The 23,265-nt window shown below is 47.7% G+C and overlaps 1 protein-coding gene across 1 annotated transcript; it reads right to left on the bottom strand.

Annotated features, from left to right (window-relative positions):
* Positions 1–5,447: 5,447 nt before the first annotated feature.
* MAT2A (methionine adenosyltransferase 2A) lies at positions 5,448–15,804 on the bottom strand. Its single transcript, XM_044437642.1, has 9 exons — positions 15,554–15,804; positions 11,721–11,798; positions 11,484–11,606; positions 11,262–11,374; positions 10,350–10,493; positions 9,952–10,170; positions 9,590–9,772; positions 9,078–9,211; positions 5,448–6,912 (listed from the first exon to the last, which is right to left on the bottom strand). The coding sequence occupies exons 1-9, from the start codon at positions 15,648–15,650 to the stop codon at positions 6,810–6,812; spliced, it is 1,194 nt and encodes a 397-aa protein (XP_044293577.1). The 5' UTR covers positions 15,651–15,804; the 3' UTR covers positions 5,448–6,809.
* Positions 15,805–23,265: the final 7,461 nt, after the last annotated feature.

Below are 23,265 nucleotides of genomic sequence, written 5' to 3'. Positions count from 1 at the left end.
TTTTTTTTAAATAAGTTTTATTTGAAATTATAATCCTAAAAAAAACAAAAAGAAAACTACAAACAACATCCATCATCAAAAACATCGAGCCCACTGGGTCAGCCCCCACACCCTTCTTTTTCCGTTTATGATAACTTTAAATCTATGCCAAGTCCCGTTTCTCTAATAATAAAAAGAGTCCCAAGTTTGATAGAAATCTTTTTGCAGAATCTTTATTTTGGGAGGGGGAGAAGTTCTATGGTGAGTTTGTGGGTAATACTGCTTTACTAGGCGGCACCATTTATTAGATTTATATTTACTATTTCATTGTAAATGTTTGGGAATTGCAACTAAGGCAGTCTTAGTTACAATTAAGCAAGTACCGGTCCTGGACATTGCTTCAAATTCTCCAAATTTTAGCAGTTGTCAAAATCAACCAAAGGTGTGTGTGTTCTTTGCTCATGAAAAGGTGCTGGTGTGATTTATAGCACTTTGGGTTTGGGCTATATACATCCCAGTGAAACACCACCCAAAGTCAAAATCCACTTTTTAAATGGACCCAGCATTTTGACAGCTTGCTGTCAAAACCCTCTTTCCCAAAAGAAGGGGAAGCACTTCTGTACCTGCAGACCTGGGAAAAAGTGTAAAATGTGTCCCAACAGGTGGACTATGTGGGGAGAAGGCGTAGGATCTTGCATGAAAGATGTGAAGAACACCACCTCCTCTTCACAAGCAAATATCATTCAAGAAAGATCAAAGCCACCCTGGAGAAATCGAATCCAGGTTCACACTACACTACAGCTTGTCATGTGCAGTGGGCTATCATAACATGCAAATTCAGTCAATGGGACTTAGGCCAGAGTACGATTGTGGTATGGATGTGGGGTGCTGTGAGTTGTTCTTCCAGGGCAAGACGCCTTCTGATGTCTCTGTTAACTCTTCAGTGAAGCTCAGCTCTATGCTCCTAACCACTGTCCCACGCTGGCTTTTCATTTCCCTGCTCAGCAATTTACTCCTCCATCAACGGTGGCTCTTGAACCTTCGTCCCGGTACAGGCCTGTGCGCTCCCTCCATCCCTTCCACCCAAAAGGCTATTTGGGTGCTGTTCCCCCCAGCACCTGCTCTCTTTTCATGTTGTAAAGGGAAAGGGATGCTTGAGCCAAATGTGTGTGCGTGTGATAAAAGGAGATATGAACCAGAGATTTCAAGTACTTTCTCTGTATAGCACCAGAGGGCCATGCAAAAGCCTCCCCAGGCAAGGATCCAAGGCTCTGGCGCACTTCAGGCAAGCAGAATCAGACTGTGTTTTAAGGGGAGTTGGGAAAGCAACACCTTCAGAGCGGGAGAGGGGACTTGGTGATGATGAGGCTCTACCCTGTGAAATTCAGTGCAGTTCCCACACACACGGCCTGCATGTGCTCTCCTATAAGGCGGGTTTGTGATTATTTTGCTGTCTATTCTATTATGAAATGTTCCATTTTATTGTTAGCTACCTTGATAAAACTAATAACAGTGGAACAAAGACTATAGTTTAACAACTGAAGTAATCCCCAGTGAATGCAGGATTTACTTCTGAGTACATATAAAAATCTGCTAATTAAAAAATCTGCAGATCTGGAGGAATAACTAAATGAACACGCTGAAATGCTGGACACAGTTTTCTGTTAAAACCCAGTAGCATCTTTGGAAACACCATTCCCGTTTCTGCACTTCCCAAGAGGAGCAATTATGCCCTGTTTCTGTTTCCATTAATAAAGCGGTGAGATGCAACCTTTTCGGGTCTACCTAGAGAGATCTACCAAGCAAATAGTTGTTCGTGGAAATCATATAAACTGATTACATAGAACTTCTGAGTGTTGAAATAGGATCACATATATTATTTTCTGGTGATCCTCACAGAGAGACTGCATCACCACCCTCCCAGTGCAAATACTGGGGATGAGAAACTGACCTAAGACCATGGAGTGCATTCATGGTCAAGGGACCATCCTGACTCTGTGAATGTACTTGAAAGTTTTTGCCTCTCTCTTCAACCAAGGGTCCTGGAGTGGCTTTATTAAAATCAACAAGAAAGCTCCTGCCTGCAAGCTTAGAGTCTAAGGGAAAAGAAACGGGGGAAATAGGAAAAAGCAAATTAATTCATCCCCCTTTGCATGGGCTTTATTCTGAAAACAGCACACAGGATCGCAGCCGTTTCTCTGAATGCTTCCTGGCTCCATCTCAACTGTTTCATCGTGTTGGGTTCTTGACTATGAAGGATTGCAACAAAGAATTCTTGCATACGTTACATACGGTACATGCGCTCTGTCCGACAGCCGTAGGCAAAGATGCCCTACTTTCTGGAGATACTTCATGGTGCTTTGTAGAAAGCACCCAGTTGTTTCTACAGCAGAGCCACTAGCTCAGATGAGGCCTTGCTTTTCTGCAGTGAACTGGAGATCAAATTAAAGCAAAGGTACTGCGTGACACTTAAAGGAAGAGTGTACGGCTGAGTAATACCTTTCCCCATGAAATCCTTCTGTCATGATTACTCACATGAAGTTCTTAGAGTGAAGATCTCCAACATTAACCAGATGTTTCCTACTTGTTAGGTCTGATTCACTGCTTCTTGATGAGCACCGGTATACAGTGATATGTTCCCCCTAATTAGTCATCTTCTAAATAGTGTGATTGCCTCTCTAAAGAAGATGGAAGAGAGCCAGTTAATTAAGGCGGAGTTATTACTAAGGCAGGATGTGTGAAAATAATAAAACAGACCAAACCTTCAAGAACACTTTCCATTAAAAATGCAGTATTTCTGTGGTGGGGCGGGGAGGGGGATTAAGGACCATGCCTGATCAGGCCTATCTAGCCCAGCATTCAGCTTCCTACATCAGCCAGCCAGACCCTTCATGGGACCCTCACAAGCAGCAGGAGTTTAACCCACATTTGCTGTTGTTCAAAACTCCAAAAGATTAAACAGGGCATATATAACTTCGTAAAAACCTTTATTTTTTCAGCAAGACTATCTTTCCATAATAAAATTATCGATTATATCATCAAATCTTTACCTCAATTTACCTGGAATGGGTGCCTTTATTACATTTTTGTATTGCAGCTGGCACAGCCATTGTTTAATCGCCAAAAAAGTTTGTCTGAAGAAAGTATGGGAAGAATGAAACAAAGACTGGAATGCAGTAATCTGCCTATGGCACGTGGAACCACTGCGAACAGTCAGTGGACCCCAGGCGTTCTGGATGGAAAGGCAGGTGCAGAAGCACTCCATTTACGGAGTTCAGTGCTGCTTACTTCGAGTTATGCTCAGGATAGCAGACCTCAGCACGATCTGCCAGAATGAAGCCTTCTAATGTATTTTAATAGCCTTAAGTATATTTAACTCACAGACAGTAGCTTTAATACATCCGTTTCATTATTGAATGCTGTGCTGATGTTTAAAGTGACTAAGTGGACCATGGGGAGAAATTGGGAGAACCTAATAGATTCACAGGACACGTTTATGCATTCTCAAGCTTTTCTTTAGAGGGTCCAAACTGCGACTGTATTAGGTGGTCACTCCAGTACGCAGTTAATCCAGGCCTATGTATCACCCTCAGTATTTATAGGGAATGCTGATCTGATAGTCCTCACAGCAGACAAAGTGGCAGCTTTAAACACGTAGCAAGCACCACATTGGCATGAGGGGGACTACCTCAGGGTGCTGTTAAGTAGTCTTCTGCAAGTGAGAAAGCATCTCGAAGGCTCCGTGCTTTAGGACAGTTTCAGCAAAAGCCGCTTAGGGGCTTTAGGTGAGGAGGCCAGCTGCCCATGCAGCGGCTCATTAGGGCAGGAGGCCAACGTCAGGCAGCGTCTGCCAGGCTCGCAGGAGGAGGTGCATGCCCAGTCACAGTAAGGAGCCTCCAACAGCTGACGCAGAAAGAAATCTGTCAAGGCAGATGACAGCTTAAGCAACGCCAAGCCAGGTATGAATGTTCCTCTTACAGGAAGCACCCACACGCCTTACACAATTCCTCCCCCTCTGGTTCTGCTTCTGGTGTTAAAAATCGCAGTCAGTGCCGATACTTCAAGGAAACACCCAGTTCTAGCTAGAAACATTTGCAGATGGCGAGGGAAGCCCATCTTTGTGCGTCACCAAACCCAGAAAGAGATTGAGCGAGAGTCCGGGGTACCACAGCATGATTTAGACAGGGTAAAGAAGCCGGAGTGGCTTGTACCGATAGGTGTGTGTACCCATCTTGGTTGTGCACCTATTGCTAATGCTGGAGAGTGTGGTGGCCATCACTGCCCATGCCACGGGTCGCATTATGACGCATCTGGCAGAGTCCGTAAAGGCCCAGCTCCTGCCAATCTTGAGATTCCAAACTATGAATTCATTGAGGAAGATTTAGTTGTCGTGGGTTAAATTTGTGGACACTTGCCTCTAAATGTTTCATGCACACATTAAGGGAAGAGGCTGTTGTACTGTAAACAGGAGTCAAATCGTATGACATTGCTAGCTGTTCAAAGTTACTGTTCAACAAAGTCAGTTTTAATAAACTGATGTCCTGTAATATATTTTTGTAAGCCGCCCCGATGCTTTGTTGCGATGGGGGCGGCATAAAAATGTTTTGAATAAACAAACTTGCTGTGACCTTGCATGCCCTTTGCTGCATGTGAACTTGGGAGATCTCTTACATAATCTAAGCTGATCAGGGTCATTGGTGTCCGCAAAAGGATCCCCCCCTAAGGAGCTCACAGGTACCCTTTAAAAAAACCCAATTTATGTAATATGCACATGTACAAAGTCCATAGAGCTTTCTAGCAAATATACAAAGGCTTCAGCAAGAGTGGACCAAATACTCAAGTGTCCCTTTGAACTGGGGCGGGGGGGGGGGGATCTGCCAGCCATGTTATAATGCAATTGGTCAAGGGCCTTATTAGAACTGTTAATCCTTCTGATTTTCTTTTAATACAGAGAATGCATTTCTTCTTCCATGTTAATTTCCATGAAGCAGGTAAATAGTTTAACAGAACATGTACATCAGTGAATATTAAGACTCCTCCAACACAAAGCAGCATCTCTGTGAATTAGACAACCCCTTATAAAAGAGACGTTTTAAGGCATTCTGATTGAAAAATTGAGGGCACAAATCCCCAAATGTTTGAAAAAGATGAGGACCATGTATTTACGAAGTGGAACATTTTATATTTCTTGGGCTGCATGACAAATCTGGGGTAACGCTCAGGTTTGCAGAAGTGTTCTTACTGGGCTCCAAGGGTAGCTCCTTTGTCCTGATCCACAAGGCCAGTGCCCCCCACTCAGCCGGGTGAACTTGGGACCAGGCACTAATCACCAGTGCAACCCATTTAACAGGGCAGTGAAGGTAAAATGAGAAGACTACAGCTGCCTAAACGGCAGGATGCCAGTGTAAACAGCACACCCCTTTAAAGCACAAGGGCCATTGTTCTAATCAGACCAGACACACAACAAATTTAGAACCTAGCACTTTATTAAGATCAACTTGGAATTTCAAGAACCAGACATATGTAATAAATGCCCAGAAAAAAAGTGGAACGCAAAAGGCACTTCCGGCTGAAGACACGGGCCATGGGACGGGCAGGTAAACAAGCTGGCTTCTCTGTACAACACCAGCCAAGTTAGCCCCTCCCAAGGCCAGTCACCCAGCACTGCCCTCCCCTGTTTTACACAAGCCAGACCCCCTGTAGGTTGTGACCCAAGGCTTTTCTGTAGGACACCTTGGCCTAGCAGGGAATGCTGGAAACTGTCAAGGAATTCATGGTGTCAAAATAAAGTTTAAAAGCTGCCATTTGAGACAAGGGCTTCTCTGTACTCACACCACACTGTCTCAAACACAATAAATAAGCAATTAAAAAGTTTCAAGTATGTAGGGTTTCTCCCCTCATCCCTTCCAAATGCATTTGGCACTGGCTTCTCTGTAGCTACACCAGTACTTCAGAATGCAATTTGGACCTGGCTTAGAAAACAAAACCCTGGGAGTTTTGTGCAACATGAAGTTCTTGGCTCTAAAGAAAAAAATTCCAGGCGCCAAAAGTGTGCAGCCTACAGACCTTGGGTCCGACCCTGTGACTTCTCTGTAATACGCCACAAGGCTGGCCAAGCGCCCCTTGGATAAAGATGGTGAGGTTTGGCTAGTGCTAAACGTGTGCATAGGATTTTTTTTAAAACCTTAATACATCCACCCCCCGACAAAGAGCAGGAAATAATTAAAATATGGTGCTGACTGGATTGTGGAGCGTAATACCATTGACTGCTGGACCCGAATTGCCTCTGTGTAAAAACTGCGCGAGACTGAAGTTCCCACTGGAACTTGTTGCATGCACGGCTGGCTATCTGCTGAAGTGGTCGTGGCGGCTCGCGGGAGACCGAGCGGAGCCGAGGTGGAGCGGTGGGCTTTATTCTCAACAGAGCCAAGTCACTGCACCATGCTGCCTAAGGGCCTGAAGAGCGCATATGGAATCAGACTGCGTACATTACATAGGAAGTTTCTTGTTCGTTGTGTGAAGGGAGGAAATGGAAAGGATTAGACTGAAGCGCTCTTGTGAGTACAGTCTGTTCTTCTCTATATATTACATATAGTGCCCTACACTCAACTGGCTCTACTCATACGTCAAGCACACCAGGAAGAGGAGAAAGCACAGTGCAATTTGCGGTCCCCGGAGGACTAATATTCATAGCCATGGACAGAGTGTGCCAAGTTAAGAGCAGAGAAGGACAGGACCAGTTTAGGGAATAGGGGCTCTTTCCCACAGAAAAGCCTGAAGGTTTCTCTGTAAAGTACACCAACAGGTCTGGGGAAAGACGCCCAACATATTCAGTATTTAAGCTTTTTGGGCACTTCCCATGGGAAGTTGTTCCTACCAAAGTGACCATAGGCTGCAGTCTTCTGATAAATAGGCTTCTTCAGATCCAGATCCCTGGAATATACAAGTCCGTAACTCAATAAAGGGCATTTACCAAGCAAAGCATAAAGCAGCTACACCTGAACGGCCTCTTAGCAGGGATGGGTCAATGCTGCAGGCCTAGGAGAGAGACCAGGGTGGCGTCTCACCAGGGTCAGTCTCAATAGCGTGTCCCCATTCTGGGTGCCACAGGCAAGAGCATAAACACGGCCCAAGCAAGTCTAAGCCCCTGGGCTCAGCTGGCATTGATCATGGAATACTCACCCTTCCTTAAGAATGGCTACATCCAACTGCAGACCATCACAAGGCTCTCCTCTGGGAATGGTACTTCCTAACTGCATAACCAGCTCTTAATCCAACCAAGCCCACCTGACTTCCAACAGCTAGTAAAAGGCATTGGCACAGCTCTGATGAACTGCGGTATTTGCACAACTAGGCCCGCCTGCCTTCATACTGGGTCCTCCTTGGGACTAGACACCCAGTAAAAGAAAACAAAAGAACGAGCTCGCTAATTAGCCCTAGGTGTCAGCTCAGAATAAATGCCAAATAGATCTCCGGAAGGCAGGCTTAACTTTCTCAGAACAAACCAAATCGGTGCCGATTCACTAATGTGAAACTCCTTATAGGCTCTTGAACAGGCTTGTTTTGCTACGGTGTATTTAGCTGCTACTACAATATGCCACTGGCGATGTTTGGAGGAAAGGCTTTGACATTAGACACAGCTGGTAACATTTCTGGCTCAAGTACACTTTCTTATTCCGAATTCCTTTTCGACTGGCTGGAACTTTAAGAAGCCCTGGCGATGGAAGTGCTTGTGTGGCTGGCCAACCGTCCTACAACCCACTCTGGTTTGGACTTCTTCCCTTTCTCCATGACCCCACTAAGCACATGACACCAGGGACTGCCTTCACCGACAGCCACCTTCCAAACATTTTGGATGTCGGTTTCTACCAGCCCTATCCAGTGAGGCCTTGGCCGGGCATGCAGTCTAGAACGTCTGGAGGACACCAGGCTGGGAAGACTAGTCTAGAATACAGCGGGTGAGCGCTGAGGGAAGCAGCCCAGGTTCTCTCCTTTAAACATTACATATCAAAGAGTGTTTGCAGAGATAAACACACCCAGAACCCACTGATTTTCTCAAGAGCACGCACATGCAGGGGTTGGAGACTGCAACCACCTCCTGTGACCACTGCACATCAAACTGGTGCCTGCCAACCCACTTCGTATGTAGCGGAGGTGAAGGGCATAGGGCAGGGGTCGGCAACCCGCGGCTCCGGAGCCGCACGTGGCTCTTGACTCCCCCTGCTGCGGCTCCGTCGCCCAAAATACACATCACAGCCGCCGATCTGGGACCGAGGCTCCAAGTTACAAAATACCAATAGATGATGATGAGGCATCCACTCAGGAACAGCAGGTTAAGTAAATTGACATTGCAGGGAAAGAGTGGAACAAGCTTCCTGCAGGCTCTCATGTTACACCAAACCCTCTGAACAGATTCTCTTTGTCCAAATGTCATCTCCTTCCTCTGAATGATAAAAGCTGCGCTTGGGACCTGTCACAGTTCACATCACTTGACTGTTTATCTGCTAATCAGTCACTAAACACACCTATATCTGCCACTTCCCCAGTAGCCAACCATGGATAAATTGAAGAAAAGTTTCTGAAGAAAACCAAACGTTTAATGATAAGTGGGTAGATTCATTTGCTTTTACTGTTGACGAACTTATGGGGTTTGCTGTTTAATGCATGCAGCCCTTTAGCACTGACTTTGACTCTGCAGGAAGCTGTTCTCCTATTCAAAATATACGAAAGGAGTCCTACTAGTTTATATTGTAAGATTAAAAATAAGTTTTCAGTGACTAAACAAGAGCTGCAGCTAAATCGTAATGAAGATATGCATAGCATTAAGGTAAAAAGCGATATATGCAGCGTTATCTTCATTTTAGATGTCAAAAGGGTTTTGCGGCCCAGTTTTCTTTTGTGTGGGAAACGGGTCCAAATGGCTCTTTGAGTGTTAAAGGTTGCCGACCCCTGGCATAGGGTAAGGGTGATGGCCAACACCACAGTGCATGAAGGGCAGTTCCGTCCAGATGGGTCACGGCACCCTGCTTACACCTAGCCCCATCCTTATCACCGCCGAGGTGTCTGTTTCGACACTTGCATGCACCACCATGTTTTACCTGACAATGACCCCTGGGCGGAGGTCAAAGTTCTTCTTCACAATCTCTAGCAGCTCATACTCGGTTTTTTGAGAGGTGCCATAATGGAAAATCGAAACTGACAGTGGATGGGCCACTCCAATGGCATAGGAGACCTGAGAACAAGGTTGATACGCATCACAAACATTAAAATACGCAGTTGCTTCAATCGCCAAATGATGTCCTTCCTCCGCACCCAGTTCCTCCCCAACTCTCATCTCTTTCTAAACCTACATCCTTGCAAATACAGTTTTACTTCTACGTAAAAGACCCAGAAACACTGGCCTTCTAGACCTCCTCCCCCTTAAGATGACAAGTCCTGCTGCAACCTTCTCAAGCCTCAGCAACGCTTGGCAACCATCCTTGCCTTCAGGCAGTCTCAAGGTGACATCTTAACCCTACGTGACCCAAGTAACACTGCATTCTCACATCAATTTCATTATTTTGTGGTACTAGATAAAACCTGTATCCCAGGAGCAACATTTTGAATGTACCTGAACAAGCACTCTTCGACAAAGACCAGATTTCACAAGGGACTTTGCAACCCAGCGAGCAGCGTAAGAAGCTGAGCGGTCGACTTTCGTGTAGTCTTTACCAGAGAAAGCACCACCTCCGTGGGCTCCCCAACCACCATAGGTGTCCACTATGATCTTCCGACCAGTCAAGCCAGCATCCCCCTGCAATCAGGAATTAGGTAATTACATCTTTTGTTAATCTTAGTAAAGAATCCAGCACATCGCTGGATAAACACAGGCTACAGCAAGCCAAGAGCACACGGCTCTTAAATAGATTGGCCATTATATGGCACTATATCGACCCAGACTAGGTAAGAAACAAAAACCTCATCTTGTCATACCTGGGGACCCCCAATTACAAAACGGCCACTAGGCTGCAGGTGATAGATAGTATCATCGTCCAGGTATTTTGCAGGCACAACGGCTCTGACCACCTTCTCTTTCAAGGCATCCCTCATTTCATCCAGTCCAATTTTCTCATCATGTTGAACGGAAATGACAATTGTGTGGACTCTGATAGGGATGACAGCACCACGATCCTGCCTGTACTGCACAGTCACCTGGAAAGAATCCAAGGAAAACATCAGCATTTGCAATATTTCAGTGTACTTTTTGCTTGTAGCTCACAGAATTTAACAGAAAAGCATCTATAGAAAAGCTTTCCCTAACAAGAGACGTTTCCTCTTCTCGGCCTGCTTCTCTGCACCTTCTAATTGGGTAACAGATGCAAGGAACTTGCCTGAGTTTTCGAGTCTGGTCGCAGCCAGGGCAAGGAATGGTTACGACGGAGTTCTGCCAACTTTGCATTCAGCTGGTGTGCTAGAAGAAGAGTCAGTGGCATGCATTCTTCTGTCTCATCGGTGGCATACCCAAACATCAAACCCTGTCAACGATAAGAACAACAACCACGAGGGGAGATTGTAAAGTTCAGTTTCCAACAATGACGTTTTTAAAGCTAAGACCTACTGGGTCATAAAGTTCATCCAATCCAGCATTCTCTTGACTGCACACAGGAAACCCAAAGGCAAGACACAAATAAGACAGCACCCTCTCACCCATATCCCCCAGCAAATGCCTCCAGTACTGGAGGAGGTATATTGCCATCAGGACCAGTAGCCACTGATAGTCTCCTTCCCCATTAAGTTTTTCCATGCCGTGCTGTGCTGACTCTCCCCCCCCCAATCAGCTTCATAGGATAATGCTGGATTCCACCATTAGGAGGGAAACAATGATTGCCCTAACTATTTTCTCTATACTTTTGTGCACTGCTATCATGTCTCCCTTTACTCACCGTTTTTTCCAAGCTAAACAGTCTCAATCAAGGTGTTGCAACCTCTACCACAGGGGAGCTGCTCCCACCCCTTCAATAATTTGAGTTCTCCTCTCCTGCATTTGTCATTTTTATGACCCTTCTCCCAGTTTGTAGAGATCCTTTTGAAGTCCCTCACAAACAATTTTTCTTTTAACCAACCTAGATAATTTATTTTATTTATTAAAACATTTTTTAAATAAACAATTTGGAGTTGTTGGCAAACTGGGCCACTTCATTGTTCACTCCTAATTCCAAATCATTCCTAAATTGAAAATAACTGGTTCCAGGATTAGATCTGTGAGTCCAATTAAGATGAATCCAGGCACTGTTAGCACCAACCTGATCTCCAGCACCAACATCTTCTTCCTTTCTGTCGAGATGGACTCCTTGAGCTATGTCAGGTGACTGCTGCTCCAGAGCGACCAGTACATTGCAGGTCTTGTAGTCAAAGCCTAGAATGCACAAATTAAGCTCAGGACAAGCAAGCATGAATAGTCAAGGGCATTCTATCTGAAATGAGAATAATCTAGGGGTGGTCCACTATGCGACTGGCCTACTTACCTTTTGAGGAATCATCATAGCCAATGTGCTTGATTGTTTCACGAACAATTTTCTGATAGTCAACCGCAGCTGAGGATGTTATTTCCCCAGCTAGAAGAATCATTCCAGTCTTTGCAACAGTTTCTGTGTAAGGACAGAGTCAGTGCCATCAGCTCAAGTGCAGAAGAGTGGCAGCTTTTGCTGACCACACCCGCAACAGACGCTGCTGTTCCTCATATAACATCCAGGTGTACTCACCGCACGCTACTTTGGCATTTGGATCTTGTTTAAGATGGGCATCTAGGACAGCATCACTAATTTGATCGCAAATCTTATCTGAAATAAGGAAACTTCCATTACTTTCCCGATCTCCATAATGGAACCCGTTCAAGTTTAGTATTAACGGCATTACACAATACAAGCTGAAATATTAGTTTTTACTGGTTGTTTCTAGGACTGTGAACCAGATAAAGAATTTGCCTTATCAGCCTGTTCATGTAAATATGGCGCTTCCTTCCCAGAAAGGTCTACTCTGGCTGATAACAGCACTGATTTTTTTTGCCAATCCACTGACTGAAATTCCTGGGACTTCCTTGCATTTATTTATACCTTTATATATCCTGCCCTTCACAATGTCTCAGGGCATTATGTCTCAGGGTGGTTATGGCTGGTCTGAGGAATCTATGGCTCTTTAAGTGATGGAGTACAACTCCCAGTCTCTGATCAAGAAAAACTAGCTGGGCTTGAGCTGGAGCCTAACACCATCTGGAGTGTCATAAATTTCTGACCTATTTCGTTACAAGTTTTATGTATTTTGACACCACTGCATCACAACAGTTCACAATACTGTTTGCTCGCAATTGATAACCAGATTAACAGTTATCAAAAATTTAATATTGAGTACCACTGTGCAAAAGCATATAATAAAGGTATTACTGCTAGTTAGCAAGACCAAGTTTTTCTTATCTCCTATGAAAATATCTCTGCCAAAAGATCCACATGAGTGTTCCTCAATTTCAATCTCAGCTATAGTTAACCCCATATATCTTTGAAACCAGACTTTCCCAACCTGGTACCCTCTAGTTGTTTTGGACTTCAACTCCCATCATTCCCAGCCAAAAGGATTAATGCCTCAAATGCAGGAAGGTTGTATTAAGCTTTTCAGCCCCATTTCCTAATTTCTACTTAGACATTCATAACCAAATTCCCACAATTCAAGTGTACAATACTGCATTCGGTTTTGTAAGCACAAGCAAGCTGCCCAGTTACAAAATCCAGAACCTTGTATGATCTGAATGCAATTTAGTCCCAACCAGAAACCAAGGCAGGTTTCAGCCAGATAACGCACCAAGCCACACTGCAGTGTGGCCTTGCTCAACTTGATCCTCTCTGGATGTTTGCAAATACAACCGCCAGCATTCTGGATGGGACTTGTGATCTAAAACATCTGGAGGGCACCGGGTTGGAAAAGATTGCTACGATACATGTTCTAATGGAGCACAGAAACCTGAGAGGCATGCAGTGTTTCAGAGCTATCCACATGCTACAGCAATAAGCTTGGGCTGAGACATATCCTTTCTGGGACCTGCCCTAGTCCATTGTCTTGCAAGGACTCAGCCACCTTGCAGGGGGGCCCATGCCACTCCCACAACAGGTAATGGCTAGTGCATGAGGCTCTTTAATGGGAATGTGGGGCTGCTTCACCAGTCAGAAAGCTGTAACCTTGTGTAAGATACGCTACGAAGAGCAAAATCCTATGTGGTTGGATAGGAAAGTCCTACAACTACCCACATTCGTCAGCTTGCAACCTGCAAAAGACTGTGCCTGGAGCCAGTTCAGAGCCAACTGTGTGATCTATAGGCTAGAAATGCTATCTAATCCTGAAGCCATAGTCGTTTATTCTATTTTTAGTCTATCAACAACCAGAATTCTCTGGTTAATTGCATGTTAAAAAATTAAACACAACCAGTGCTGATCAGCCTAGGGGATTAAAAATACAATGTGAAGCAGCCCCTGTGCCAGAGGTTTGCCAGTCTTGTGAGAGATAGCGTAGTATTTAAGGCAAGCCTGTTGCCCACAGCAAGGAGGTGATCTAGTCACCTCCAGATGTGTTGGATAAAGATCCCAGAGACCTGACCATATGCCATCTTGGCTTGGGCTGATGGAACTTACATTTCAAAACAACAGGAGAGCCTCAGGTTGCCTCCCCCGATCTAAATGCATTTAAGAACAGCTGATAGGTCAGAGTGGACTATGCTTAGATTTCTGTTCATGTAGTAGCCACTCAAAATGGCTATAGGAAGCTGATAAAGGACAGGAGTACAATGGCATCCCTCCTCCAGGTCTTTGGAAATGTACCAGCTCTGATTTTGGAGATAATATATAGACAGCATGGACAGTAGCCACACAGCCTTATCTTCCAAGAAATCAATCCCCCTTTAAAGCTGCCCACATTTGGTAGCCATCACCACGTTCTGTTGGTAAAGGTTTTCAAGGATCAACTACGTAAGGGTTGACATTTATAAGTTGACATAAACTTTGTGAAAAAGCACTGATTTGTCTTTTTAACCCAGAATGACTTATTTAGCTGTGGAGCAGTCTCGGAGGGTAGTGCCGCCTGCCCTTCTGCGTTTTATGCAGAGCTGGTCACATATCGTGCATCTAATTCCTTGCACCAGCAGCGTGTTGCACTAAATGACCTTTGATATTCCTTCCAACTCCACTGTTCTATGAACAAGTATTTTGCATGGTTTTAATGGAGGCTACAGCTACAAAGCAAACCAAGGACTGATATGTGTACATATGGGGACATGGGCCACTTGACAAGATCAGAAGAACACATGTCCCTTGAAGAGCAAAATGTTAATCCCCAATTCATGCCTTTATATTTCTTTGTGAACTGTCTGAGTCGAAGAGAAAGTGAAGCTGATACCTACGATGGCCCTGAAAACTCAGCACATGGGGGAGTTCTTCCACAGAAGCCACATGCCTGCGGTGAAAAAGGCAAGCCCTCTCCAGCAGGCTTTTCTGCAGCAGCCACTTGCACAAGGTGCAGGGTGGGGGCTGAGCGAGAGACCCAATTCCCACCCACCCCGCTCTTGCATCAAAGCCTTCTTGTTCCTAGGCAGCCTCCTGGAACAGACTATATTTAGAACAGTGTTCCCTACAGTGTATAAAGGCACACATCCTCCACCACCAAAATGAGGCAGCCCGACCCTAGCAGGAGCCCTCCCCTCCATCCAGGAGACCTCCCAGGCATCATGGCGGAGAAGGACAATGAGACTCTCAAGCCTCCTTCCGCCCGAGTCTCTTTCCAACTCGGCCCGCTGCAGAAAGTGCTCTCCAGGCGTTCTACGTGCTGCGATCCTACACACACTTACCTGGGAGTAAAGCCCACCGAACTCCGTGAGCATGACTGCCGAGCAGGCTTGCTAGGCAGCACTGTGCGGCGGGTCGCTTTGTTACACAACGAACACATGTTAGGTAACCGTACATGCATTTTTTGATCTTGCTTGCCTCCCATCCCTACGGGACCCATTTCGCAGCCATTCCGCCCCCCGCCCCGCCGCGCGGGGCATCACCGCGCACCGTCCTTTCTCTGCCCCGCGCCCTGCCCGATCCCGTGTTAACATGGACGCCGGTCTCCCATCGCCCCCCCCCCGTCCATTCTCCCTCCCAGACCGTCCATGAGGGCACCACGTGGTTGTCTGCAATGCGGGCGCGCGTCCCCGCGATCGCGGGCGGGAGCGAGCCGGGCCGAGCGGGCGGGCGGGCGCGCGCGCGCGCGCGTCAGGAAGAGGCCGGTGTCGTCACCCTTCCCTCGGCTCCCCGCCCCCACCCCCTGCCGCGTGGGGAGCGCGGCGTGGGGAGAAGGGGAGCGCGCGCGCCGGATCGGGACCGAGGCGGCGCCTGCTCGAGCAGCGCGCGCCCAAAAGGGCCCGCTCGCGAGCGCTCTCCGCCCGTTTGGCCGCCCGCGGGGCGCGCCCGCCGATTAGCCCGCCAGCGCGAGCGAGCGAGCGCGCGCCCGCCATTCCCGCCGCCGGGCCCCTCGCCCAGCCCCCTCCCCGCCCCGCACCTTTCCCCCTTCTCACCTGGGTGCCCTTCCCCCACCGACTCGGAGGTGAAGAGGAAGGAGCCCTCCTCGATCCGGCTGTCGCGGAATCCGTTCATGGAGGCGGCGAAGTACATAAGCGGAGGCGGCGGGCGCGCTGGCGGCGAGGGCTGAGGCGCGGAGGAGAACAGAGCGCCGCGTCTGGGCACGGAGGCGCGGGAAGCGGCGGCGGCGGCGGCGGCGAGCGTGGCAACAGCGCCCCTCGCAGGCTGCTGGAGACCGGAGCCGGTGGAATGACAGAGCCGCCGCCTCGCCGGAGCCCTTATATAGGAGCCCCGAGCTCCGCCTCTCGCCTTGTTCCGGAGCGGCGGAGGAGGAGTCGGCGGCCCCGGGCGGGAGCGGCCCTGCCGCGGCCGTGGCGGGGCGCTGGCGGCTCCTCGCGAGGAAGCCTGGCCTTGTTCCCTGGGCGGCGAAAGCGACTTTCCCCTCGTCGCCGCTCCAGCCGCGCAGCTGGCACGTCGCCGCGGCCCCCGCAGGGTGTCCCGCCTCGGCCGGCCTGAGACGCCGGGAAGGCCCGGCCCGGCCCGGCCCGGCCCGGCCCGGCCCCGGCGCGCTTTCCGAGCGACGGCGCCCGCGGCCCCTCGCCCCGCGAGCCTTGTGAGCGGGGAGGGAGAGGGAAGGCGACGTGTTCTTGCCCGAGGACGAGGCCTTTCGGCCCGGCCTTTCCTTGCGCGGGGCGGCGGGGCGCCCCCCCCCAATTTAGCTCGAGTCAGGCGCCGAAATGGCGGGGGAAGGCCTAATGCTGTACAGCCCGGTCGGGTGCCAGGTCTTAAGCGCCGAGGCCCGCGAGGGTTGCTAGAGGAGCATGGCTGCCTCTTTCAAGGCGCACGCCGTGGACCCGCCTCGTCGACCTCCTCCGAGCACGTCTGAAAGGTGGAACGGTGCACGGCAAGACGGACTGGCACAAAGCCTCCAGCGTTTGGGCGTCGCATCAGGCCCCAGAAGCTGAGCCTGACCCAGCAGAACTGGACAAGATGGTGCGCCGGTCCCCCTCTCTGGACCTGCATCAACGGTGGCATTCAAGGCGGCAAATAAGTTCATCCCCAAATAAGGGGGATGAATAAGGCGGCAAATAAGTTCACAGGCAAATAAGCTCATCCCCAAATAAGGGGGATGAATAAGGCGGCAAATAAGTTCACAGGCAAATAAGTTCATCCCCAAAGAGCCTTGTGACTGTTCCTCAGCAGGCGGTGTCTGTAGGATCCCACATGCCACCTGCTGCTAAAAGACACTGAACCACACAATTCCAAAGGCTTCCCAAGGTTACAGTGGAAGAGTAAAGCAAGCCGCCTTTGCTGCCCTCACTGCAGCTCGGGGATTGCAGTTGACTGCTCCGTCCAGCCACCATTCAATCACATCTGTGGTTAGGGGTTTTTTGCCACCAATTCTCAGGCCATCATCTGACTTGCCTCATTCCCTGTAACTCAAGGAGAATTGGGCAGATACCTGACTGTAGCGCAATGTAGAGGGAATTTACGTATTTAAAGCCTTTATATGCCATCCTTCACCAAAAAGTCACAGGACAGTAGTACAATGAAATAAAAGTACATTTAGAAACGATTGGTTTATCATCAGCCCATTTCATGCTCACATCAGTGCTTGGTCTTGGACCATGCCATGAGCAAACAATGGTCTTATCCCTATCTCATCCCATCATTCTATAGCAAGACTTGGGCTTCCATAGGTTCACAGCTGTGTCATCTGGAAAATTTCCCAGAGTGCCCAAGAATCCTTCAAAGCTGGAGGTGGACCATCTTACTGGGTTTCCCACCCCTGCTGATGGACTCAAGGCCCATCAGTCCAAACTTCAATGACTGCTCTGAGCATGGTAACGGGGTAATGATAAACCAATGGGTTGATACCACCATCACAGACCATCCCCTTCACACCACTGTGCAAATAACAGCTCGAGGGCATGTTCTGGGGACATGCTGACATCTCCATGTGTGTTACAATGGCCGTGTTGAAATCTCCAAGGGCAACCATCCTTGGATTCTCCACCACCATCCCAGAGACGATCCTTGCCAGCTCAGAGAAGCTGCTTGGCAGCATACTAAGCACTGTCCCTGTCTTCTTCTGGCCCAGCACCAGAGGAAGGGTAACCACCCAGCTCCCCCACCCAAGCCTCTGATACATAGCAAGTCGATCTTCTCATCCTCAATCAAGTTGTGACTAGGAAAGGGTTTAGTTTTGACCAACCTGACCAGCTACTGGGACCAGCTGACAAGGCAACTGAGATCCTGACAGATGGAGGATAACCGGGTGGTCAAGGGAACAACTTCCAACCCAACTTTTTGTAGAGCCACCCCATGCCATATCCCCGCCACCCATCACTGCTGAAATTGGGCACCTCGTTCACCCCACCTCTTTTTATCACCCAGACGTTACACTGAAGGGCGACATTACCCCACACAACAATGCGAAGAAACTGCAAAGGTGTGCAACCATATTCTTTGCTTAGATTCTTATAAAATGCAGACAACATAAACTCAGCTTCAAATAATAGCAGATAGCTAATGTACATAAAGCATATGAAGAGCTTTTGTTTTTGAGTAAAACTACACTGGCTGTATGACAGACTACAGCATTTACAATGACACGATTCTATAGTAGATAGTAGTATTTTGAGATGGTTGCAGTGAAGGCCAGACTCATATGTGCACTTACTTGGAATTAAGTTCCATGACGTTCATTAGAATTTCCAAGTTAAACATGCATAGAATCAAGATGCACTTGTTAAGGGGGTCTGTTAGCTCTGGGATAGCAAATGAAGGCTGGGGGAGAGACTTCCTTTTACTTCGTAACATAGCAACAAATGAACTGTTGAGCACAAATATAGTTGAATTAAAAAACAGCAAATATCCCTTCGTTTACATCGGCCTTTCCAAACAAGGTGTCCTAGATGTGTTACACTGCAACCCCCACCTTCCTCAGCTAGCCTGAACAATGCCATGCTGACTCAGGAAGATGGGAGCAGTAGTCCAACTGCTGGTACCAAGTTGGGCAACACTGATTATGCTAACTCACCATTCTCATTAGATAATGGACCTGAAATGACAACCTTTGGATTAATTAACTACTGTAAGTTAAGCAATGGGTGCTAGAATCCTTCCCTTGCAATCTCTCTTCCTGTGAATTGTTATAAATGAGTGAACCTCAGGGCACAGAGATGCCTAAAAATGAGATAAGATCAAACGATGTAGAGAATGGTAGAGGGAAAGCTTCCGTGATACAGAACAGGTGCAGCCTGCAGAAAACCACAATAAAAAGCAGTCATGATGCATTCTGGATTTGGGAAAGAAAGGAAATCTAATTTTTCAAGGAAATACACAGTTTTAAATGTCTCCTCTTACATGGATGTGACTATCAAGATCTTCAGAGGCTGCTCAGAGTGCAGATAAGAGAGATAAGTGCAGAGCCTCACACCCGGAATTTGCCATCTGCTGGGATCCTTCTTTCCCTTATTATTATCCTTCCCTTCTTATTATTCCCTTAGTGTTATTTCTGAATGACAACAGAAAATGCTTAGCTTCTTTTTAAATTACATTTTCACCCGGCTTTCCTCCAAGAAGCTCAGGGTGGTAAACACAGTGTACTTCCCCATCCTCCTCTTATCTTCCCTATGTCCCTGTGAGGCAGAAACACTGGACTAAGATCCTGCGATGATTTTACGGCATGCGTGAGAGCCAGTCCCTCCAACCCTAGCGCGGACACTTTGACCTGCGAGCCAGTGCGGTGTGGCTGGGGACCTGGGCGATCTGGGTTCTAGGCCCCATTTGGCCATGAAGTTCACTGGATTGCTTTGGGCCAGTCACTTGCGCTCAGCCTAGCCTACCCTACAGGGTCGTTATTGTTGAAAATACGAGTGGAGCAGACGTTGGACGGCAACTCTCATCATTTCTACCTGGCTGGGAGTGATGGCAGTTGAGGTCTATCATACCTGGAGGGCACCAGGTTGGGGAAGGATGCATCACAGTAAAACCAGTTCTCTTAAGGGCACTCAGTTTGATGCTCTGTTGCTACTGAACTGCTGTTGTTGATTGTACATGTGAGATTGTACAGCAGGGGTCCTCAAACTCTTTCAGCAGGGGGGCGGTTGAAGGGTGCCAGTGCTAGCCGTGGGCCGGAAAGGTGGTGCTGGCGGTGCACGCCGGCCGGTGAGGGGGTGGGGGCGGTGTGTCCAGGTATGTGCGCCGAGGTGGGGGCAGGGCACGTGGTGAGGGGCAGGCGGGTGGGCGGGCACGCACGGGGAGGGGAGGGGAGGCAGGTGCACAAGGCAGCAGCTTGCTTGCTTGCTTGGAGATCATTTTCTCTAAGCGAGCAAACCGTTGCCTCCCTGTGCGTGGGGCGAGGTGGGCGGCGGCGGGTGCATGCATGAGCTCGGGCGCGGCGGGTCCAAATGGGCATGGGGGGCCAGATCTGGTCCCTGGGCCTTAGTTTGAGGACCCATGTTTTACAGAGATGGCAATTGTATTGCTATACTGTGACAGTGATGGAAAACAGACATTTTACGTTCATGAGCGGACAGAGCCCAAGTGCCTTGTAATAGCGGCATGGTAGCAGACAGGTGCCATTTGTCTCGCAAGGAAATTTGCACCCCCCAAAACTTGGCCTTTTGCACTGCTATTTTAAAAGGCTTGAAGGGCCCAATCCCTGCCCCGGCTGCCTTGCAACCAGGCACCCTATTTACATCATTCCTCTCTGCCAGCCCTGATAGTTGGCAGGCACTTGACTAGAGCATCAGACTAAAAACCAGGACAATTTTCCCTTCTTGAAGACAGTCTAAACAACAGGCTCTCCATTCTTTTATGATACCTTCCTCTTGCAAATTATTAGCCCAGAGCATGGGCTGGCTCCCCCTTGTAAATTAATGAAGACTCACTAATGACAGAGTCCATCTGCCATGTGATGGGAAGGGCAACAGATTGGTGACGTGACTGTGGCTTGTTCGTTTATGTGACATGTTATGACCCCACGGACATGTCAGGCTGTTCCTCATGATGCAACAGAGCCCAAAACTTACCACAGCAATACTCAGACTGAGCCAGGTCTAACATGGGATGTGTTTGGGACACTCAGAAGGGAGATGAAAAAGAAGGGACAGGAACCTGAGAGGGGCCGCACCCATCTCCCATATCAGCCAAAACCATGGATAGACTGACTACCTACCTGGAAGTGGTCTGACATTGGTTTCAGCTGGGAAGATTTACATGGAAGAATTTGATTCCTGGAGATCACAGGAAGAGCCATGTGATGCTTTGCCCTTACCATGTTTACCTGTGTACAGCTTATTAAGGACTCACAACTCTTTTCCAAACATTTGAGAATGCTTCCCTACCAGCACTTTGTTCCCTTTCCACAAAACAAACTAGGTCATGGAAAGTCCTCAAACCATACAATTTGCTTCCTTCTGAATCATCAGTTTTCCAGGTAGTGGTTGTAAGATCTTAAAGAAGCAGAAAGACCTGCTTTGCCTTAGGTAGACAGGTTAGGATGTTGAAGACCTTTGGGGAATGTATGCAAGTCCATCTGGTAAGTTGGGCTGATGTAATACAAAGTAGCTGTTGCCATATGAAAATCATGTCTAAACAACTAAAAGTGCCCAGTTCAAGAAGATTTCAGCCTAACAATGCAATACTGCCGAAAGGGTTGCCAGCTCCCAAAAGAAGCACGAGGACCTCTCTACAGATTGCATTCCAACAAACACGTCCCTCAGTGGATTTAGCATCCCACGTGGAAGCAACACAGAGCCAAACAAAACTGGGCTATCCAAGGGACAGTGGAGATTGTGTGGATCTGCAGAATAGCAGGAGGATTCTGAATGATCTGCAGATTATTACCTTTTTCTGCAGGGGTTTCATGGTGCGAAGCATGTACCCATAACAAGGGTAGAATAGATGGCAGAACATTCCACAAAACTGTTTCATATGCTTTGTGGTGTTAGCAGCCCTGTGCTATGTGTGCCTTATAAAGCCAACACAGCCCCCTGGGTGCTCAAGAAACCTGTTTTTGCTGCCTGCTCCGGTCTGTAAAACCAACAGTGCTGAGAAATGGACTGGCCTCAGCCCAGAGCTAGTGGCTGCCTTTGGCCAGGAGGGCTGGAAACTGCAGGTCTGGTGTGGCAAGAACAGACAGGTTGATCCCACCCAGGAAAGCCAATATGCACAGGAGTGGCCTACTCCTGAATGGCAAGTGATGGGAATGAGGTGAAGTCCCTCACTTTCATTGCCCTGCTTACCACTGTCCAGAGCAAGAGCAGGAATGTGTGCACACGCTCCCCTTCCAATGTCGTTGGACCGCAGCTTCCCTCAGCCCTAAGCCAGCAGGACCAGCGGTGAGGGCGATGCAAAGTACAGGCCAGCAACATCTGACACGCTGCAGATTTGCCGTTTCTGTGCTCGAGAGCTCTGGCTGGCTGCTGTTGGTCACAGAAGATTCAATTAGAAGAGTCTTGCTCTGATTCATCAGAGTAATTCTTATTTTATTAAGTTTGCTTTATTGAGCATCAGAACATGGTTCATTAAGTGGGACCACATGGGCCAGTATGCTCCAGATAGAACACTCCTGTCTAACTCTTTTTTGCATATGTATGTAGGTGTGAGTCAGTGATGCAAGCAGGAGGCCAAATGTAATCTGAACTGGTGCACAAAAGCAACGATTCAGGAGCATCTCTTGAACACAGATCAAAAAGAAGTTGGGGAAGAATTAGATTACCAATTAAAAATAAAGGTCTGAGTATGGTGTTGCACATAAAACCAGGGGGCAAGAATCCCTGCCAAGTTTAAGATTTTGGAAGAGCTGAGATACAGCTGTGAAGGTACCAGTGAAAGGAAGTGTGCCGTTGTTGCTGGTGCATTCTGGACTCCTCTCCTTCCTCCGCCTGTTTCTGCTGCCACACCTACTGGCACAACTTGCCGTTGTTCAGAACTGAGCTCTAATACTGAAAAAAATTAGATGGGGATATGCGACTGGAAAAACGATTTACTCAAATGAAAGAAATGGAGGACAGAGGGGAAAAAGGAAGAAGTAGCCCAGTTTTTAAGTTGTTGTCGCCACGATCATCATACCCATAGCTGAATCTCTCTGGGCAGTTTACAACAATATAGAATCATATACTAAAGTCACCCATCCAGCTCCTAACCAGGCCTGGCCCTGCTTAGCTGCCAAGATTGGGCCAGAGCACACAGTTCAGGCAATATAGAAGCAATATATTATCATTTTGGCACTATATAAATCTATCTTCTGCCTGGGCTAATGTACCTATGATTGACTAACCACAGCTTCTCTCTGACAATAACTTTAAGAAGGAATTTTAAAGGCAGGCATCAATATAAAATTGCTGAACTACAATTCATCAAGAGATTCAACACTATTTTCTATAATCTGAATAAGGACAGAGACTGTTATTTGCACTAGACTATGTAAATCACACTACATCTGTAAGTTAGCTCACTTCTGCAATTACGTCTGAGTTCTAATCAAAAATGGATTGTGAAAGGCAACTGATGAAACTCCCACTGTCTGCAGTTTTGCATTTCAGCCAGCTTATGGCTGGTTTCCTCCATATTGGAATTGTATAGATCCACCAATGCCAATTTTTTCGGTCTTCCTTAGGGTTGCCAACTTGCTTGCTGCCAGACTTCTCGGCCCTCAACAGCAACCTTGCATGCACAACTCACACACAGGAACCTT

Source organism: Varanus komodoensis, unplaced genomic scaffold, assembly GCF_004798865.1.
Source record: "Varanus komodoensis strain SLA01 unplaced genomic scaffold, ASM479886v1 scaffold30, whole genome shotgun sequence".
Classification (NCBI taxonomy): domain Eukaryota; kingdom Metazoa; phylum Chordata; class Lepidosauria; order Squamata; family Varanidae; genus Varanus; species Varanus komodoensis.
The sequence above is the reverse complement of the archived record's forward strand: the minus strand, read 5'-3'. Positions and strand labels throughout refer to the sequence as shown.